The sequence below is a fragment of the Rosa rugosa genome, chromosome 2 (assembly GCF_958449725.1).
Source record: "Rosa rugosa chromosome 2, drRosRugo1.1, whole genome shotgun sequence".
NCBI lineage: Eukaryota > Viridiplantae > Streptophyta > Magnoliopsida > Rosales > Rosaceae > Rosa > Rosa rugosa.
This window is the reverse complement of record NC_084821.1, coordinates 46,361,064-46,381,588: the sequence shown is the minus strand read 5'-3', so window position 1 is coordinate 46,381,588 and position 20,525 is coordinate 46,361,064. Positions and strand designations below refer to the sequence as shown.

The 20,525-nt window shown below is 36.3% G+C and overlaps 3 protein-coding genes across 3 annotated transcripts; 1 reads left to right on the top strand and 2 right to left on the bottom strand.

The window, feature by feature from the left end:
- Positions 1-272: 272 nt before the first annotated feature.
- Positions 273-3,038, top strand: LOC133734656 (uncharacterized). The gene is made up of 2 exons (XM_062162268.1): positions 273-1,350; positions 2,935-3,038. Exons 1-2 carry the CDS (start codon positions 347-349, stop codon positions 2,939-2,941), a joined length of 1,011 nt encoding a protein of 336 aa, XP_062018252.1. The 5' UTR covers positions 273-346; the 3' UTR covers positions 2,942-3,038.
- Positions 1,614-5,829, bottom strand: LOC133734655 (probable galacturonosyltransferase 12). Its single transcript, XM_062162267.1, has 6 exons — positions 5,292-5,829; positions 3,784-3,839; positions 3,499-3,657; positions 2,702-3,292; positions 2,258-2,560; positions 1,614-2,161 (listed from the first exon to the last, which is right to left on the bottom strand). Exons 1-6 carry the CDS (start codon positions 5,500-5,502, stop codon positions 1,877-1,879), a joined length of 1,605 nt encoding a protein of 534 aa, XP_062018251.1. The 5' UTR covers positions 5,503-5,829; the 3' UTR covers positions 1,614-1,876.
- A 4,227-nt stretch (positions 5,830-10,056) lies between these two features.
- On the bottom strand, positions 10,057-14,739 carry LOC133727765 (disease resistance protein At4g27190-like). The gene is made up of 3 exons (XM_062155171.1): positions 12,729-14,739; positions 10,444-12,607; positions 10,057-10,247 (listed from the first exon to the last, which is right to left on the bottom strand). The coding sequence occupies exons 1-3, from the start codon at positions 13,526-13,528 to the stop codon at positions 10,242-10,244; spliced, it is 2,970 nt and encodes a 989-aa protein (XP_062011155.1). The 5' UTR covers positions 13,529-14,739; the 3' UTR covers positions 10,057-10,241.
- Positions 14,740-20,525: the final 5,786 nt, after the last annotated feature.

Here is a 20,525-nt window from a genome sequence, read left to right as displayed (position 1 = left end):
GAATTCTACGTAGTAAACCTCGGTCATCATACATAAGCAAGATTCGGATGGGGACTTTCAGAGTGTTGGTTTTACAAATTGTAAAATTTGGGCTGGTAATTTCTTAGTGTTGGTTTTACAAATAACCGAGGTTTTGGAGCTCATCCGTCGCATGCCCGAACTCATACCAGTGTAACACTAATAATCTAATATTACACTTGTGGTAGAAACTTCAGACTAGAACAGTTAAAACAAGTGAAGTGGTGTTTTTGAGGCTTACAACCTGCCAAGAAACCTTATCTTTTAGTGTATCTGCCAATTACTTGGGTTCTCTTTCAGCTCCTTTCTACTCTGTTGAATCTCTCAAATGGCATCCAATCTTCTCAGAATTCATACAAAAACCATCAGAACACCAAACCCAGCAACCCCATTTTCACTCACCAAAACCCTCTCCTCCCCCTCTCTTCAATTTCCCACACACCACCACTCCCAACTCTCAACTCTCCTCAACAAATCCAAAACTCCCTCTCTATCCCCACTACTCTGCTCCCAGCTCTCCTCCCCCACCCCACCAAACTCAAAAGAAGCAGCCATCCAACAAGCCAAAACATGTCTCTCAACCACCTTAGAGAAGCCCCTCAACAACCTCAGACTCACCAGCAAGCTCAAGAAGCTCAAACAGCCCCGATTCCGTATCGAAATCCCGGTCGCCGACGACTCCCCCGAGTCCCTATCCCAACTCGCCCTCCAGTTCTTCCGAGACCTCCCCATCAAAAGAAAAGGCTCCCCAGTCAACACCGTGATCCTATGGCCCGATATCACCTCCACAGAATCGGCACTTAAAGCCTTCAAGTCCTCCCCATCAAGCCAAGTTGAGCATTTGGACATTCCTTCAGTGGCCAACGGTAATACCAGAATTTCAAACAACGCTGACGTGGTGGTGTTTTTGGCGCCAGAACCATCCCAAGTGGCGGTTATGAAAACCGTTGTGGATTTGTTGTACCCGAGGCCGGTGGTTATTTTCAACCCCAAGTGGGGGTTTGAGGAAGAGGCCGAGTTTGGCGAGCTGAGTGGATTTGTGGGTTCGTTTGAGGTCATTTTTTCGTTTATGGGTTTGGAGGTGAAAGGGCTTTTGAGTAAAAGAAATGGGGTGATTTTCAAGTGTGTGAGAAATGGGGTTGTGAGCGGTAAGAAGTGGGCGGTTCTTGTTGAAGAAGAACAAGGGGAATTGAAGGTGGTTTCGACGTTTAAGTCGAGGCCTTCGATTGCTGAAGTTGAGTATGTGTTGTATAATTTGATGGCCATGAATTCGCCTGTTACCAAATCCGTGAAGTTCTTTAAGGATTTGGTGTCAAATGTAACGGGAAAGAAGTAAGTGTGAGTTTAATGACAGTTTTTGCCTTAGTCTTTTCTTTGAATGCACACCAAGTTTATTATGAGATGTGAGAATGAATGCAGTTGCACTCTTACTGACCTGTTTACATACTGTCAAATTTGGTATCTTATCTGTCCTTTAGTTTGAGTTTTGGTTAATTGTTTGGAAACCTAATGCTCTTGATCGAGCTTGTAATTCTCAGTGACTCGGTGAATCTTAAACTCTTCATGGTACGTCTTGGATTTGAATGCATGTAATAGGTACATAATTACATCTTGTTATTTAACAAAATTTATGGTTGAAATTTCTAACCAGTGAAAAAGAAAAGGAAAGGATAAAGAATACAGAAGGATAGGTTAAGGAATGTCCACTGAGAGAAGAGAGTTCAGCGAAAGAAGCTGGTGCTGAATCCTCCTGCATTGTAAACTCTGAAAGCCTTGAATTTGGGAAGAACTCTATCATTTTCCTTTTTCCTCGTATACAACACACTCTTTATGATCAATGTCACCCTCGAAATCCAAACTAAGATGCCCTAATATGACAGCCCTTGATGAATTTATCGGAGAAGTCTATATACTTTGCCCAAAGTGGCCGAAGATTGGGAAATGCAATCTCTAACCACGGCTTTGCCCTCCCATTAAAATGGATGACACCTGCACTCTTGGCATCGGCAGAACTTATGTTTTCCTGATATCCAAATCCCAACATGTGCCAAAAAGGATCAATAACATGGACATGGCCATGGAATGCTATTAGGCCAGGGGGTAATGTTCCTAGCTGCCACAAACTCAGGTCTGATTTCAAGTTCTGCATAAAGGCACTTCTTAGTATAATTTAGAATGTAAAAGTATGAGTATTTTGCTTCAAGTCAATGATATAAGTATGATATGTAGCAGAGCTCACCTGTTCAATCCAATAGTGATATGTACGGCTTATGTTAGTTTTCCTCCAAGCCTCTAGATCGAATATGTTCATGCCATAAGCCCATGCACATGTATTGGGGTCGAAGTTGTTCGATATCAAAGGATGGGAGAAGTTGAGGTAGCTCTTAAACTTCTTCGACATAACAAATTTATCTTTTCCCCTGCATGTTTCAACCGCTCCGTTGACCTTTCCATTCATATCAATATCCCACAGTGGGGAAAGATCAGTCTGAACTACTACGTCATCATCCAGGAACACAACCTTGTTGAGACTTGGAAACATCTGCATAGAACACACAAATAAGCAAAATGCAGAGTGAGAAGGTACTTTTTGTACTTTATTTGAGCAATAGTCTAGGTGAAATAGGATTATGGAAGCATTTGGAGCACTCAAATGTTTATTAATCATGGTTTAGAATCATACCTCTGGTAGATGTATTCTGATATGATTCATGATTGAATTATACTTGGGACTAAGTGCCTGCAACTTTGCTGCAATGACATTAGGCTTATCAGTATTGTTTGCCACAATGGCTGATGACCCTCCTCTGAACTGTGATCTCACTTTTTGATCTTTCTCCATTGCTTCCAACACTGGCACCTTTCCCTTTGAAAACCAATCAAAATGGTGTAATGCCTTGACCTCAATAATCGCAGGGGATAAAGGATGCAATGAAAACCATGCTTGCATTGGACAGTATGTCTTCCTGTCTGTGATTATGTGGAGGACAACTTTGTGAGGGCGCAATGAGTTTTGGACCAGGGAAGTGGCAACAACAGAAGCGGCAAGGACATTGTCTGAGGCGAGGACAAAGTGGAAGAAGGAGTTATCGACAAGGGCAGGGACAAATTCAGCAGACGGGAGCTGGAGACGAGCGGCTGCATTGGTTGAGTGTTCGTTGGCCAACCTCAAGGCTAGGCAGTGAAGCTGTTTAGGTATGCTGCTTGATGCTACATGCCTGTACAAATACTCTTGGATTTTCGCGTTTCTGGTTCTTTCCTCAAGTAGTGTGACCTGAAATAATACTCTTTCACTTTTACCAGACATATAAATACTGTTAAACCAGATCATAGTTTTCTTCTATGGATCTTTAACTGATGTGATGTTTATTCATTGGTTCTTTGTTTCAGTTAACAAGAATTAAGCATCTGAAATTTCTTAAAGGTGGCAATGTCAGTAACATGTTAGTTTTCAATGAAAAAAATATGGAAAAGCAATACCATCTCTCTGAGCTTGACAGCAAAAGTCCTTGCGTCTATGACGTTGCTGTCCTTTATCTCAGTCATAAACTCATCTAGGGACTGGGGAATATCAGATCTTCCTTGTAATTCATCTTTGCCAATGGGTTCTTCTAATACTTGGTAAACAACTTCTGGGACCTTTCAGAATTTAAAAACAAATTTCAATTAGGGAACAAACTGGTATTGGTTTAGTACAACGACAGTATAAACAAAATCAAGTGATAAAATAGCATCTTTAAGCAGAGGTAAGGATGAGGAGATTACACTTGATTCAAGCCTTCTTCCCAAAATCCTTGGTCCTAGTTTTTTCCCCAAGCAACCTACCATTTGAATAGTAGAACTATATCAATAACTATATATAGTGATAAAAGTACATGACACAAAATAGAATGAAGACAATTCAGAGTAAATGCTTTATTATTTTCATTAAAACCACATAATCTTTTTTATTATAAAGGAGGTCGAGAGGTGGATCCAAATTTTCACTTTGAGTGTGACCGTAATACTTGCTATAAGTTAACAACTCTAACACTACAAATTTTACTTGACCGCCAAGATCCACATTCAAATGTATTTCAATTGGTCAGAAATGTTGCTAATCAACAATTTGACCACACAATGTCATCAAAACAAACAATTTGACAACACAATACTCAACCAGAGAATAGTATACAGTTGCTTTTTTGTAAAAAGGGATTAGAATAAGTACCAAACTTAGCCATATAATAAAAAAAAAACAGGGCAGGTTGTTGTCCTATGGTATCCACATGGTTCACATTTTATGGCTTACAAATCAAATTTCCCTGTGGGATACTTTCTGATGTTGCAATCAAGTACATGTATCATATTCTCAAAGGAGCTTTGAGCTCCAACCCACAAAAAAAAAAAAAAAAAAAAAAAAAAAGAAGAGCTTTATCAATCCCATTAAATAATTAGGGGTGAATTAACCTAACACCTAACATCTATTTTACATATATCACAAATTTTAGTTAATTAGCAACACCCAGTAGATTGGATAGCACATGAGTTGGATTCCATAAGAAAACAAGGTGATTAGTTCCTCTACTAGTTGTGAGAACCTTTGTTTTTCATAATAGTTAATTTACCTAGTACATGACAATTTTTGCTGCTAAAATGATCCGGCCAATGGGGTTTAATCGTCAAGTTTTATTATACTAGTCTTAGCCTGCAATTGATATCTTCAAGATAGAAGAGACAATGCTTTTTATATAAATCCTAGATACTAACCAAGTGCTTTGAACAATGTTTCAAACTTTTTGTTGAACAATATAGATAAGTTCCAAATATCTTATTACCTACAATTCTTGCTCCTTGCAACTTTCTTATATACAAGACTAACTAATTTGTTTTACCACACAAAGCTAAAAATTAATTACATTAAAACCTTCTCAAATACTTCGAGCTATGTTATGTATGTTGCTAGATGACTAGATCTTCAATCAATACGAACCATATAGCATTTTAAAAAAGAATTCACCCACTGATAACCTATACCCCCTTTTTTCGTATATAGAACTCAACAAGTTTATTGGAGTTTGAAGTTTATTTGACTTGCTTCTGTTCAAAAAAGTTTATTTGACTTGCTATCACAATTCCTGCAGAAACACATGCATTATTCTTCAAGCCCTGAAACCAATGCTATCTAGTTCTTGGATTTCCAACTAATTTAGTTGTGTGGGTGTTTGCGTGTGGCGAATGAAACTAATAGCTAGCACTAATGGGCTTAACTAGATTAATCTATATGCACATACCTATTGTAGAGCACCTGGTTTCTCCATCAATGGTGTCCACTGCTGTCATGACAAACACAAACCTGAGAATGAATGTGAAGAAGAGAATGGAATAGAAGAGCATCCGATACGAAAGCCGTCTCGACCCGACTTTCACCTTGATGAATTCTCTAACTTCCTTCCCTGGGAAAACTGTCACATGCCTCAAGCTGGGTGATATATGAAGCTGCATTTTGTACCAATCAAATCGAAACCCAGCCAGCACAGCCAGAGCTTTCCTTGCTCCTTTTCTGTATGGTGTGGCAATTTCAATCACCCAAAGAAGTGCAAGAATCCATGGAAGGGGGGTATGCTGTAAAAGGAATGGTTTTGAATGGTGCTTATTAAGGTAGCTGTCTGTTACCTAACCTTGCTTAGTTTTTGGGCTATAGAGATAGCAAGGGTGTTATGGGATTATATTATATGTAATTCTTACAGAAATTTGAAGAGGATGGGGGGTTGTTAAGAAGAAAGAGACATGAGACTGATGTTGTTTGCTTTTCTGGCCTGGGGGTTTGGCTTGGTTTTGAAGGAGGGAAGTTGAGGGAGCTAGAGGAGAAGAAAATTAATAAAACTACATAAAATAAAAAAATATAGTATGATATCAAATGTGAAGGGGATGTTTTGTGTTTGGTGTTTGCTTGGCTTTGCCTCCACATGAGGTTGTTCTTAGTAGAACAAGAACTAACAAATGAGACTTTGGAGTTTGAAGTATGAGTCTTTGACAGAACGGGGCTTCTAAATGGAAAATGACTGTCAACCTTGGGCTTTGGTTGTTGGAGTGAAATTGCAGGAACCTTATGATTCTATTTTAATTAATGGCAGATTAATGAGAGGGGGGAGACTTTTAAGTAGAGGCCTAATTTTGCCTTGTAAAATTGCAAATTGGTTTGTAGGGGTTTGAATAGGGTAATGGTAACGGTAAAGGGAAAGAACAGGCATGTTCTACATTGCAGTAATTATTTTCTTGCACAAACACAATTTTGAATTGGCTTTGAACTGTAATTCTTTTTCAATAATTGACCTGAATTTCATTAAAACTATGGAGTTACAACGAGGTCATATTGGAATTGAGGGTGAAACCAAGATGGCGTCTCATTTTCACAAAAGATAATTGGGAATGTGAATTGCTCTAATAATCTTTTGACCTTTTCAATATTAGGTTGAAATTTATCATCGTTTTTCTTTTCTAATTAGGTTGAAATTTTCAATATTATGACCTTTTCAATATTAGGTTCATAATATATTAATAATAGAATCGTAGTTACACATAATCACTCACCTAAGACTGCAGAAATGAGTTACTAACAAATAAGAGCATCTTTAGCAGACTCTATTTTGGCTTCTTAGCTATTTTGGAGAGCATGTTTAGCTTTTTAGATATTTTAGAGCATCTTTACCAAATGCTAGCCATTTTTGAGTCAAATTTTAGCCAAAGTAACTAAAAAGTCATTTTGGCTAGCCACTTTAGAAATACGTCTGCATTAGTAGTCTCTAATTTAACTAGTTTTGAATTTATATTGTTTTTTGAATGAAGATTAAATAGTTTAAATGTATTTATAAATTACATAAAATAACTGAAAAAGAATGTTTTTAAGGCCCCATTTGCTTGCCGGAAAGGAAATTGGTTCCTTGGTATTTCCCATGAGCATGGGAAAGTAAATTTCCCACTAGTTTCCCTACCACGGTTTGGCAACGCCGGGAAAGTAATCGGAAAATGTATTTTACTTTCATTTCCAATGTTTGGTTTATGCATGAGTAGGAAAGTAGGTAACATCAATTTTTCAATAATATCCTTATTATCAAAACATAAACAATTCAAGATTTAAAAAGTTTCTTGGATAATTTGGTAATAATAACCATTAAATTAATTTTTAGAGTAAGTAATTAATGTAGGGAAAGAATGAGGGAAAATGAATCCCATGGGGTGTGGGAGGATCCATTTCCCCCCTTATTTTCCCTTCATCTAGGAAAGTTGTTTCTTTCCTTGGGTTTGCCAAACACAGGAAAGGAAAAAGTTTCCCTTCCCAACCTTTCCATTCCGCGAACCAAACGAGGCCTAAATTATAGAAACCCTCATCTCGATCTCTATATTTAGCGAGATAGCTAAAAGTTATAATGGACATCCACTTTAGGAGTCTGGTGCAGCTGCTAAAATAGATAAAAAGCTAAACGTACTCTGCAAAATAGCTAAGAAGTCAAGATATAGAGTCTGCTAAAGATGCTCTTAGTAGCTACACCAGACTAGAGCGAGATGAGGCTCTTTATAATTTAAAACATTCATTTTGAGTTACTTAACGTAATTTATAAATATATTTAAATTATTTAATCTTCATTTAAAAAATAATATAAATTCAAAATTAGCGAAAATAGAGAGCACTGATGCAGATGTATTTCAAAAGTGGCTAGCCAAAATGACTCTTTAGCTATTTTAGTTAAAATTTAACTAAAAAATGGCTAGTATTGCTAAAAATGTTAACCGTACCTAATTAGGGATAGGCTGTGAGGGTAGGATCTGCCCCGTTAATTATGTGAGTGTGGGGGATTTTCAAAGTCATTACCCAATAGCTTCATGGATATATATATATATCAGTTTGCTCATCTATGCAGGGGTAGTGTTGGTTGGTGGTATTTGTCATGTCTATGTTGGTGGTGGTGCTTCCAAGATGGTGACAAATATATTCAAAGCACTCTAGATCTTTTACTACATTCAACTATTGTTTTTAACTAAAAGAAAAAATTTGAGTAGGAACAACAACTTTTTACTCGCCCACCATTACAAGTGAGATTGTAAATAAATCTAAAATGAAGAATGTATAACATACTTGATTTAATGAATGTTCCAATTAATAGTTTTTTAATGCAATTGAGAGCCAATATCAAATTATGGAAAAACTCAATAATAGAATATCAAATTCATAAAATACATATAACAATAGAAAACCTAGACCCAATACCCATTTGATCTAATGACACAAGTCTCCCCTTCGTAAAAGTCTCTCATTCGTAAGTGGAAAGTCGTGAGTTCAAACTAGGGCTCCTAATCATTCTTTCCTGCTTAGGAATCTCTGCTTTTTAGAGATGAGTGAAATGGGAGCAACCTAAATCATGAAAACGAGGTGTGGGAAACAAGAGTCATGTAGTCATGTTGCTAAGTGAAGCAGTGGAGTACTATATCCTAGAAGGGGAGATTCTGTTTTTTTTTTTTTTTCCTGCTATTAACGATGAATTATTTTTCGACTAGGTGCATCCCTTCTTTTTTCTTTTTCTCTTTTTTATGAGAGAATTTTATTGACGAATACTACCTCACGAAAAATGTGTCCATTTTTTTATTTTTTATGAGTGCAACAACGATAAAGATGTGTCAGTTCATATGTAGATATATATATTTGCTACAGTTTGGTCCTTAATCGCAACTCATGTCCTTCTTATGGTCCAAGTTTTTGGACACTTGGGACCTATTCTTTTCTTATGGATTGAGTTGTTTGTAATTTTGAAGCAGCATGGCCTTCTTGGGCAACACAAATGTACAAGTTATAGAAGTTGGACCATGGTCCGAGAAAGATGTCTATTCTAACTCATCTTCTGTGGAAGACTGAAGCGTATAAGAATAAACCTGTAAATGGACCGAATTTGGAGCAGATCAACCTAAATCCAAATCCTTTTACTAATAAAAAAATTCAACCTGAACCCGCTCCGTTAACCCCGCGGATCATTAATAGCTTGATCCAAATCTGTATCCGCCAGATTAACAGATACCTGATCCGCTAATCCGATCCGTTTATAATTTTAAATACTTTTAAAATTTAAATAGTAATATTAAATTTATATCATGATACCTCATAAAATATTAATAAAATAATAAAACAACATGAAGAGTATCACCGAAAATAGAATTACATTATCAAAATATTCCCTACACCCGATAAATTAAGAGAGAGACGTCTAAAGATGTGTGAGATTAATTGTGCTTTTACAACCTTCTTAGTTTTTTGGTAAACTAAACCAAGCCTTTATCAATAATGCTTCTTGGGTGATGGACTAATGGTCTCTGTTTACGAAAACCGTCCTTAGGTTTTTGCAAAAAATTTGTATTAGAAATTCTTTATATTTTATATTTTTCAAAAAATAATAATGTATTAATAAAAATAATATTTTATTATTATGAAAACGGATCGGATCGATCTAAATCCATATTTGATCCGTTAAATAAACGGGTCAACGGATTCGGATCATTAACGGATCAACGGATCAAAATTTTCAATCCAAACCCGTCCAATAGCCAAGGTATCCGGAGCGGGTCTGGATCAAAATCCGATCAATTTACAGGTCAACATAAGAAGCAACGGTCTCGAAGTTTACTTATAAAATTAACGCTTTCACTTAAAAAAAAAATAGTAATACATGTTAACAAGATCCCCAGATTTACGACTAGTATAGGGATTTAAACCAGTCGGAGAATCAGAATGATAAAGGTAGATGTTTTCTCATGAAATAGATTAGGTATAGATTAGGTTTTTACGAACATCTTAAGATTGACAAATGAAACACTAGTTGCAAGTCTATAACCAACTTCTCTAGTTGCAGTCTCAATACTGACACTGAAAGACCTTTACTACACTTAATTAAAATTGGCCTGGAAATAGAAGTAAATAAACAAAATTGAATGATCAAAATTAACATCACAGGCACAAGGAGATTAAAGCTATGAAGTAAATAACTTCAAAAATAAGAAGCTTCTATTCAAACCTCAAAATTATAAAATGTCACTAGTACACAAGAAGATTAAAGCTATGAAGTAATGGAATGCGTTACAAATAACAACAAAAGAATAAGACAGCAATATTGCTACAAATAGGAGATTAAACCCATGTACTGTATCTGGAACTTGTACTTAGACATCCTCACCACTTTGTACGTATCTTCACATCTTCAAGCCTACAAGACAAAGTCATATATAGGGAAAATCAGACAGAAAATATATCTTTCCCACAGCAACCTCTGCAAATTTTTATTGGATTGAAGGGTTGGATTCATAGTTCGTAACACAGAAGAAAAATCGAAATCTTTCATGTACTCAAAAAAATGAAGAGCACAAAAAGATTGTATGAATTTATGAGTACATTTTTCTTACCTCTGTATCCTCTCTTAACAGCAGTGTGGAGTCTGCACACACCTGGAATCGTTGCTCGAGACTGATCTTATCTCCATCATTTTCCCATCTAAGACCATTCCACCAACTCAAGTCCCCTCTAATTTCTTTAAGATTTGCTGCATTCTGGGCTCTGAGTGGAAGCTTCTCTAGCTTGGGGCAATCGCTCACTTCAATCCTTTCCAGAGCAGACCACTTTGTGGCCTTTGAACAAATAGCTGTTAAGCTGTCCATATTCCTTAGTTCTATGTATTTCAGCTTTGGAAGAGTTTCACACAAATTGATATTTACAATAATTTTCTTCATCCTTCTGCAGTCACTCACCTTGATTTCTTCAACATTTTGAACCCGTCGAAGTAAAGTGAAGGATATGAGAGTCTTTAGTCTTCGGCATCCCATCACTTCAATCATCTTTAGTTTGCCAAGGCATCCTCTAGGGACTATCCTGTCCACCATGGTTTCCAAGTTGTTTAGGCAATTGAGAGTCAAATGCTCCAGATTTGACAATGTGCTCCCAAGAGTTTCTTCGCCAATTAACAAACTAGTGATGCAGTCACAATTTGAGATGGTGAGAAACTTCAAGTTTGGCAGGCCACCCAGTTTCCTGCTGGAAATTAGATCAGATAAACTACTTATACCTCCACATGTGACCAGATCCAGGGAACTTGCACTATACAATAACCCCTCGAGGCCACTTTGCAAGAGGTCAACCCCTCTAAGTATGACCCTTTTCTCATCATGCTGAGTTGGTAAATAGCTTGAATCGCAGCTCCTTGGACCAATCCAAATAGAAAACTCTTTCAATCTTCCAAACCAAGAGCCATCCGAGTCCAAGGCAACACAATTAACTGTGTCTAGCCTTATGTGAAGAACTGAAAGTCCCTGCAAGGATAGAATTTCATCAAATGGTGCTCCTTCTACGTTACGTTCCAAATCCCACTTATAAGCACTGGAAGACATGTCCAAGGCCTCAAGACTATATAAACCTGAGATGCTTCCAGCTATGATACTTTCTAAGTGGTTTGTGTGCGACAAGTTTAGATCTCTCAAATGAGTTAACGTTCCCATGTCTTTTGGAAGTTCTCTTATGCGAGTGCCAGAGAGATCAAGCACCTGGAGTTTATAAAGAGCTCCAATTTGAGGCAGATTTTCAAGGGAAGAACAGTCTCTTAAGAGAAGAGTGTGTAGCTCTGCTAGTTGAAGAAGAGAAGAAGGCAAGGAAGATATTTGAGTGCTGCTTAGATTCAAGAATCTTAGGGCTCTAAGTTCTCGAAAGAAACCATCAGGAATTTTATACAGAGGATTACATTGGAGGAACAATACAGTAAGGTTGGAGCACCCTGAGAACCGACTTGGCAAAGTGGTTATAGAGTTCTTCATAAATGAAACTCCTCTGATAGAACTCTCCAACTTTTCTTGCATTCCCAGCATTGAGCAGCTGAAAAACCCGGTTTCTTTTCTATTTGAGGATATCCACAAGGCTACTTCCCTCAATACACTGTGCATCTTTACTGTTCCAATGCATTCACCCTGTTCTAGCATGCAAGAGTCTTTCAAATATTCAATTTTTGCAATCCCATCATTGAATGACTCCTCTAACGTTTGATGCTCAATAATTAATCCATCCGCTATCCAGCCACATATTAGTTCTCTTGCAGTAATTAAGAAATTTTCTGGGTACAATGAACAAAACAAGAAACACCTCTTAAGAATCTTACTTGGTAAAGAGTTATAACTCAATTCCAGTCGCAGATGCACCTTGTCAAAGCTCCCATAATGTGATGCTGAATGCTTCAACTGGCATAGTGCATTCTTCCATAGCGCTATCATTGTTTTGTCCCTCATTGACTTCCCCATAGTCTCAATTGCCAGTGGTAAACCACCGCATTCGCTAGCAATTGCTCTTGCTAGAGGATTTATGTGTTCTGACTCCACTACATTTCCTGCATTCCGTGCAAATAAATTCCAAGCCTCTTCCTCATTCAGAAGTTCCATCTTTAGTTCCTTATCAGTCATCATTTCCCTACACACGGCAAGAGATCGAGTTGTCATTACGATCTTGCAGTTTGCTTGGTCATCACCTTGTGGTATCCCCACGGTGTCCAAGTCAATTTTCTCCCAAACATCATCAAGAATAAGGAGGAACCTGTTGCACATAAGGAGCTTCCACAAATTAGAAACCATATGTTGTAACTAGTTTTAACAGTGAAATAACATTTAAATAAACAATAAAAAGAAAGACTACACATGAAATTATTAACATATACCGTTTTCCTGACTTTAATGCTTGATGTAATCTACAAGCCCTACACTCTATGCTCTGTTCTGCATTCATTGCTAAGTTCAATCTCTCAGCAACTCGAGATTGAACCTTACTCACATCCAAGTCATTTGAGACAGGGATCCAGATGACCATATCACATAACTTTGAAGCAGAAGACTGGAGCTGATTGTTCAAGGTTTTTACAAGCGTAGTCTTCCCAGAACCTCCCATTCCATAGACAGCAATCCTTCTGACCTTATTATCAGCCAGAAATTCCATCAGCTGCTTTAGCTTCTCTTGTGCTTTCTGACCAACAAGAGATGGTGCCGGAATATGCTGAATGGGTATATCACGAAGCCTCAAAGCATCCCACATGGTAGGAAAATTGTATGATTCAGTAATTAATTGTTTTACCTCATCACACTTCTTTGCTGCAGTTTTGCTAAGATGGTACCTCTGGTGCATGTTAGAGTCAAAAAGACATCCCTGGCCATTAACAGAAGCATTAATATGAACTTCTTGCAAAACTGGCTGTACTTTAAGGTCAATCTCCTCCTCAACAGCACGTTCGATGGCTTCAACCTTCTTAAGCCAATCCACAACTTGCCTTGCTGGGAACTTCCCTTCTAGTTTTGCTATATCAATATCATCTGTTATCTCATCCCTTCGGCAACTGAGGCTTTGCAACTCCTTCTTCAAAGTTTGGATGTTTTTTGGGAATTTTTTCAGGGTGGCAAACTTCGACCACATGAATTTGGTTAAAGACTTGCAAACTTCAACAAAGAAAGCACCCAAAGTTTCCATGGTACAAAATAGTCAGCAGAAGTAGTTGGTTTTTTAGTTTTGGCTTCAAAGAGAACCAAGGCCAATGGGACGGGTGGGAGTAACTAGTGGGAACTCTATAATTGGAACTGTGAGCCCTATAGTTGTTTTGGGATTAGACACTAATAGTTATGCATCGTCAGATTTTATAGACTTCAATGTTTGTCCAGAAGGTTTGTCTTAAAATCCTAGAATAAGCAAGGCAAAGCAAATGAAATTCATCGAAGAGCCAAGAAAAGAGATGGAACAAGAACAAGAACAGAAAAATAATAATTTATCACTGACTCACATCTGACATAAAGTTCCAAACACAGGGAAATTGTCATTAACTTTCCTACTCAATGACAATTCCTAGTCCACTTCATTAACCCTCATTTCCACACTCCAAATTTTACAAGCATGTCTTTGATATACTCGGGACTCCTGGCATCTGGGAATAATACCAAATCCAAGGAATTTTGCCAAATACATAGTGACAAAATCCACATGTAATCGACTCCTTCTGAATTGCAGTCTTGTGAAATGCATGAAAACAATCCTAATTCAAGACCAAACTAAAAGCAGTGTGATATGTGACCGGACTTTGCGATGCTAACAGAATCATCTACTGAAGTGTTTATAAAATGGAAGCTCCAAGGTTTCTCCAAGGCTTATGCATCACACGAAATCTCCAAGGTTTCTGGGATGTTACAGAACAACATATATCTGGTTTTTAGAAACTGTAGCTAAGTGACACTAGTCTAACAGCATACCTCCATTTTCTTGGATATGTCTCATACAAAATAGCAGAAACTAAGGGAGGGAACACCATAAGAAAACAAGGATTAGATATCATTTACAGAGTTCAATTATAGAGCATTAATATACACCTCCAAAGTCCAAACCAAAATGTGAATTTTTCCCAAAGAACATTAATATACTCTTATTGCTAATGTGACAAAATAAAGACCATGATCTTTCTGCAACCTTTTTATGAACCCACATAGAAATCTAGAACACTACTGCACAAAGCAAAAGAAGAAGATACCATCTGGGTATACTGATAAACAGAAAGAGGAAACCATACCTTTGGTGGGTTTTTGTTTTAGGATTCAGCTTTACCTTTGCAATTCAACAAAAATGGGGTTTGTGGTCTGCACCCAGAAACTGCATTCTGCCATTTTCGATTTCGCCGCCTTCCTCGTAATGCACGTTTGTCAAGGAATCCACAAGTCCCTCCCTCGTGAAAAAAGCCCAATTGGGCCCACTACAGTTTGAGCTCTGAATGGAGTGGTTAAAAGAAAAAGTGACATTTCCTAGTGATTTTGATTTTGGCTAGGGCTGTCACTCGATCGGTTTGAATCGGTTATAGATATTACCAACTTTAAAGCCAAAACTTTCAGTTTCAAAATTGAGCTACCAATACCAACCGAAATTTTTTATTTTTAATCATATCTACCAAATTCGGTATTTCAGTTTTCGATATTACCAACTTCAAAGCCAAAGTTTTCAGTTTCAAAATTGAGCTACCAATTACCAACCAAAATTTTCAGTTTTTAATCATATCTACCAAATTCGGTATTTCAGTTTTCAGTATTACCAACTTTAGAACAACTAATTCTTTGTAATATAAATTAGAATGAACAAAACTAGGTTTTTCAATTTTATAGTCGTAAACTTTGTATTCATCTACTAATTATAGCTTTCTTTTGTATATATAACATCAAGTTTTAGTAATTTTCAATAAAACTAGGTTATTTAACCATCTTTGACTAGGTTAAAATATATGTACTATTAATGTAGTATATGTAATAATGTTCATACTATTATGAAATTTTTTATGTTTGTTTATTAATATACATGTATGTGTATTGAAAACCATAGTATATAAAACTAATATTTAGATAATCGATAGATTCGGTATTTACCAAAACTAAACAAACTTTTTCGGTAATTTTCGATTTCGGTTTTATCAGTATTGGTTATCAAAAAGTCAGTTTACAAAACATAAAACATATGTTGGTATTCGGTCAGTTTGGTTATTACCAAACCAAGTGACAACCCTAATTTTGGCCATACTTAAATATGAGTATTCTGTACGCTACTATGCGCATTTGGATTGCAAGTGATCAACTCTTGTCACACCTTGTCCCTGTAGTAATGAGGGTAGAATACCGTTATCATCATCTTGTTCATTTGCTAGTATATCCTCATTCACTCCGATGCCTAAATTATAATAGGTTTAGTTGTTGGTGTGTTTTAGAGTTTGTGAGGATTTAGCTTCTCTCTTTTTAGGGTCATGTTGTTTTTCTAGTCATGGGGAGCTAAGTGACTTTGGTATTGTGTAAATGTAGACACATATGTTGTACCCTAAAAAGGTTAATTCATCTGAACCGGTTCATTTTCAGGTTTTGAATATTAAAACAACAATCCAACCAAATTACATCGCTTCAAATTTTTTTTTTTTTTCATTAGCCTCCTTTATATAGAGGTAGGGTTTACAACAAAGTACATAACTAATAAGTATTTACATGGACATCCACATAGATAATAATATTTACAACACTCCCCCTTGGATGTCCATCAATGAATGATGGTATTGGACGCGCTTATTGTTGCCTCGTTAAAAACCTTGCCAGGTAACAAAAACCCAGTGGGACAAAAATAACCCTGGTCGAAGGACAAAAAGAGCACAACACGCATATGTCCTAGGTAGCATGCTTCTGGATGCTCCCCCTGATGAGAATCTCCCCATGACTGTTGCAAGCCTCATTTATGTATGTGATAAGCTACATGTATGGTTGATGTGGAAGTGAGACCATGTGTGCTTTGCATATAGGGGCTCATCACAAAATTTCATACCTGCAAAGGTTAAGCAATACCAACAAAACTAGATGATTTTCAATAAGCCTTACCTCATATGATAAGGTTAGAAACAATTTCATATGCTCAAATTCATACACAAAGTAAGAGCTAAACAATATAAAGAAATTGACACATTTAACTTTGTATAGTTTAAAACATTGAAAAATCATCATGGCATACCTAGCCATACTCATCAATATCTTTGCGTATTGATATGTCTCATAAGCTCTTCAAAAGCTCTAAATAATTCATAACTTTGCGAAAGTTAGAATATGTTGCAACATTATAATCATAATTCGAATTCGATAGTAGTCTCGTCATAGTACTCATTAAGGCAATTTAGATCTCGTTGACTAGAACGAAATGAGTACATATGAGCTAGCTTTAAACTCTTTGATTCTATGAGTGAGCTTCAGGCTCTTTCAACCTTTCATGAACTTGAATCATTGATGTATTTGAATCCCTTGAGGATTTGATAAGCAGTACGCTTATTATGACCCTTTGCTTTTGAGATTTTGCTTTAAGCAATGTGTCTTTAAGATCTTCATAATATACGATGACAACGTGCCATAAATCTCTCGTCAATATAACAGCTATATGTAACACTGTACTTATAGAAAATTGTCATTCGTATAAGGGAAGATATTCTTAATCTCATGTCTCGATAAATAGACATTATGTCATAGTGATTTATCTTCACTTTTGATAAATACCCTTTTGTAACTTGTAGGGTTAGAGGTCCAAGTATTTCATCACGTTTCAAATATTGAATTTCATTGGAATTGCCTCTTTCCAATTTGGCCAATAATATACTTTGTCGACATTCATGGTGAAACGTGGTATAGCGTCCATACAGCCCTTAAAGATTTTTGGTAGCTACCAAATGTAAGTTATCATCGATGATCAACAATCATAGATCCCACACATTCTTATATACATGCATTAGCTATAATAATCTTATTGATATTGGGTACCCATGCCACTTCTGGGGCATACATTGTCGCTTCTAAGATAATCATCTCTCATAGATGAATTATGTAGCGAATGTGGATCTTTTTACTTATAATCTCATATAGAGCATTATAGGGCTTGTATAATCTTCCCTGTTTTGGGAGTTTAAAACTTTAGACCTGGTGGATACAATCCACACAAATTCACGCCGTTATTCAAATGACAGTAGTCTTTCCTCCCCCTAACGGCGGGAAGACTGTCTTATTATGACCATGCTCAAAAGATGCATTCAAAAATCTATCACTTTCTTTAGAGTGAAGATGTTCATTGGCTGGTGGCGAACCCAAACCAAGTTTTAGGTCAAAAATATTTTTGTCCATTAGCATCAACCATATTGATTTATTATTGTATTGTTGTTTGATGTAGATTAACATCAAACGCATTTTGAACTTCTGGCCAAAATAATATACTCGAAATGTCGAGTTTAAACTTCATGACCATAACTTATGAGTGAAGGACTTTAGATGGTCATCTAGTTAGTATGATCATTGAGGAGCTTCAGGTCCTCATGTAATTAAGGATCAAGGAACTACAGGTTATGATCTCTTTTAATTACAAAAGTCACGATCACAAATTTGGGGTATACTCATACTCATTCGTCATAAACCAACGGTCAAATATCTGCTTACTTTTAAATTGGTGTCAATAAAATCCCCTCAAAACTTCAGGTTTGGGGTTGACCGAGATTAAAACTCTTCGATAAATTGTCCACATATCCACTCGAAACTTATGGCTCGAGTTTGCACAATTAGAACTTCAGGTTCTAAGGTGGAATGCTTTAAGCAGGCATAAAGAAGAATGTATCAATGGACATATGAAAATTTACTCGAAACTTCTAGTTCGAGTTGACATAAAGTCAAATAAACTATGAATGAATTGTATGTGTAATCGAAGCTTTAGGTTCGAATATTTTTTTTTCTATGAACTGCAAGTTCTAAAATTTCGTAATTTGAACTTCAGGTTCAAATAAATTTGATGCTCGAAACTTCAGGCTCGAGGTGACTAAAGTGAAGCTTCAAGTTCACTTTTAACTAATTTATATTTTATACTCAAAGCTTCGGGTTTGAGTTTTACTGTTAGAACTTCAAGTTCTGCTATGAAATTTTGAACTTCTGGTTCAAAAATATTACACTCAAAATTCATATGTTCGAGGTATAGGACTGCTGGTCCGTATGAGTAACAAAAAAAAATTAATTTAAAAGTTAAGTACTGTAATGAAAGTACATAACAAAATAGAAAAATTGCAGGAAGAAAAATAAATAGATAAACTATGCAATAAAATTAATTGTGGAAACTTCTGGTTCCATTAATGAAGAAAATACACAGAACTTCTGGTCTGCTTCACTTCACAAAATGATAATTTTTTTTTTCCTCTAATCACACAAGAACATAATTTTATCTTGTGGAGAACGTAGCTTCTAGCTTTACATTCAAAATTGAACTTCAAATTCACATTGAAGTGCGGAGGAGGGAACCCCAATACCCAAACATTTTGAGGAACTTCCGGCCCTCTTATAATTATTGGGGATAAAAAAAAAATGTGAGTTCATATACCCAATTATATAACTCTAAGGATCTTCTGGCCCTCGTAATTGTATAAATTTATGAGACTTCATATCGCAATTTTTCCACTACACAATCTTTGAGGAACTTCAGGCCCTCGTGTAATCATATAAAGAAAATATTTTGATCGCATTGAATTTACAATGGTCATTGAAATCCGTCTATGAGCAATAAAATCATATCATACGTCCTTACCTTTTGAGCATACTTATGCACATAATCGTAGGATTGTATAACCTGGATATCAAAAAATATTGATCCGCCTTTGGGAGTTACTGATCCTGCCATAAATTGAATCAACATAGATAGTGGTCATCACTCTCATCAAGTCAAGATTGCTTCTCATATTAATCAATTCATAAATACATGTGCAGATGACAACATAAGGCATATACTAATACTTGTAATCATGAAATATATGACGAATCAGGATTGATGCCTAACGACAATTGAGGGAAACACACAAAAAATCTTATGAGTGTATACTGAAAAAAAAAAACCCCAGAAAATGCTATTAAATAGACAAGTAAAAACTAATGCCTCTATTGCACCTTATGGGATAATACGTTGGGTTTTGGTTGCAAAACCAAAAATAAAGGAGAAAGGCATGATTATTGACAAAAAAAAATTTGAGATTGTTAGAAAGGAAAACGGGTATGATTTTATTTGCGTGATCAACCAAAACTTTCAGCAATTATACTCATATATGAGAAAAAGAGCATATGTATATCAGTATATAAAGCAGGAATTGATGGCACCGTAATGATTATATATAAGATTAAAGCATAGATCATAGATCATGAAATAAACTCATGAAATAAAGCAGGAATCGATGGCACCTTAAGAAATAAACTGATATGCATAAATGACATAGATCATGAATAAACTCATAGATCATAAGTTATAGTTAATATATATAGCAACAACGTTGCACCATAAACTTGTAGATCATCATAGAGTTTTCAAAAAATAATAGCAGAGCGTGCTGATAACGTGTTATAAAGTAGAGAGAATATGCAGAGAGAATAGTTGGGAGGAAGTAGAAGTGTTTCATTCAGTCTCATTAGCCTCCTTTATATAGAGGTAGGGTTTACAACAAAGTACATAACTAATAAGTATTTACATGGACATCCACATAGATAATAATATTTACAACATGAACCAATTAATTAGTCAATAATGCCAGCCCCTACATTATCCTCCTGCCCGAAGAACCCCCAGCCATGACTTGGCCATCGGGGCCACGGAATTTCAATTCGAGGATGTACCTGACCTAGTAGTCAAGTAACCAAGTAAGAACTTGAAATACATGATATCCTTGACCATTGGGAACAAGAAGAATTAAGGGTCATGTTGAACTTGAACAGAACATCCCAGAGAAAATATATATATATATATCTTGGTTTATCTGACATGTGGCATACGTACTTACGTAGCCTGTGTTTCATGGACCCAGAAAGAAAAATCTCCCAAAAAAATGACAAAACGATTGCATGGATTAGTCAACTTAGTCTGGAGATATATATTCATCATTCTAATTGTGATCTTCATAAGTTTGGTG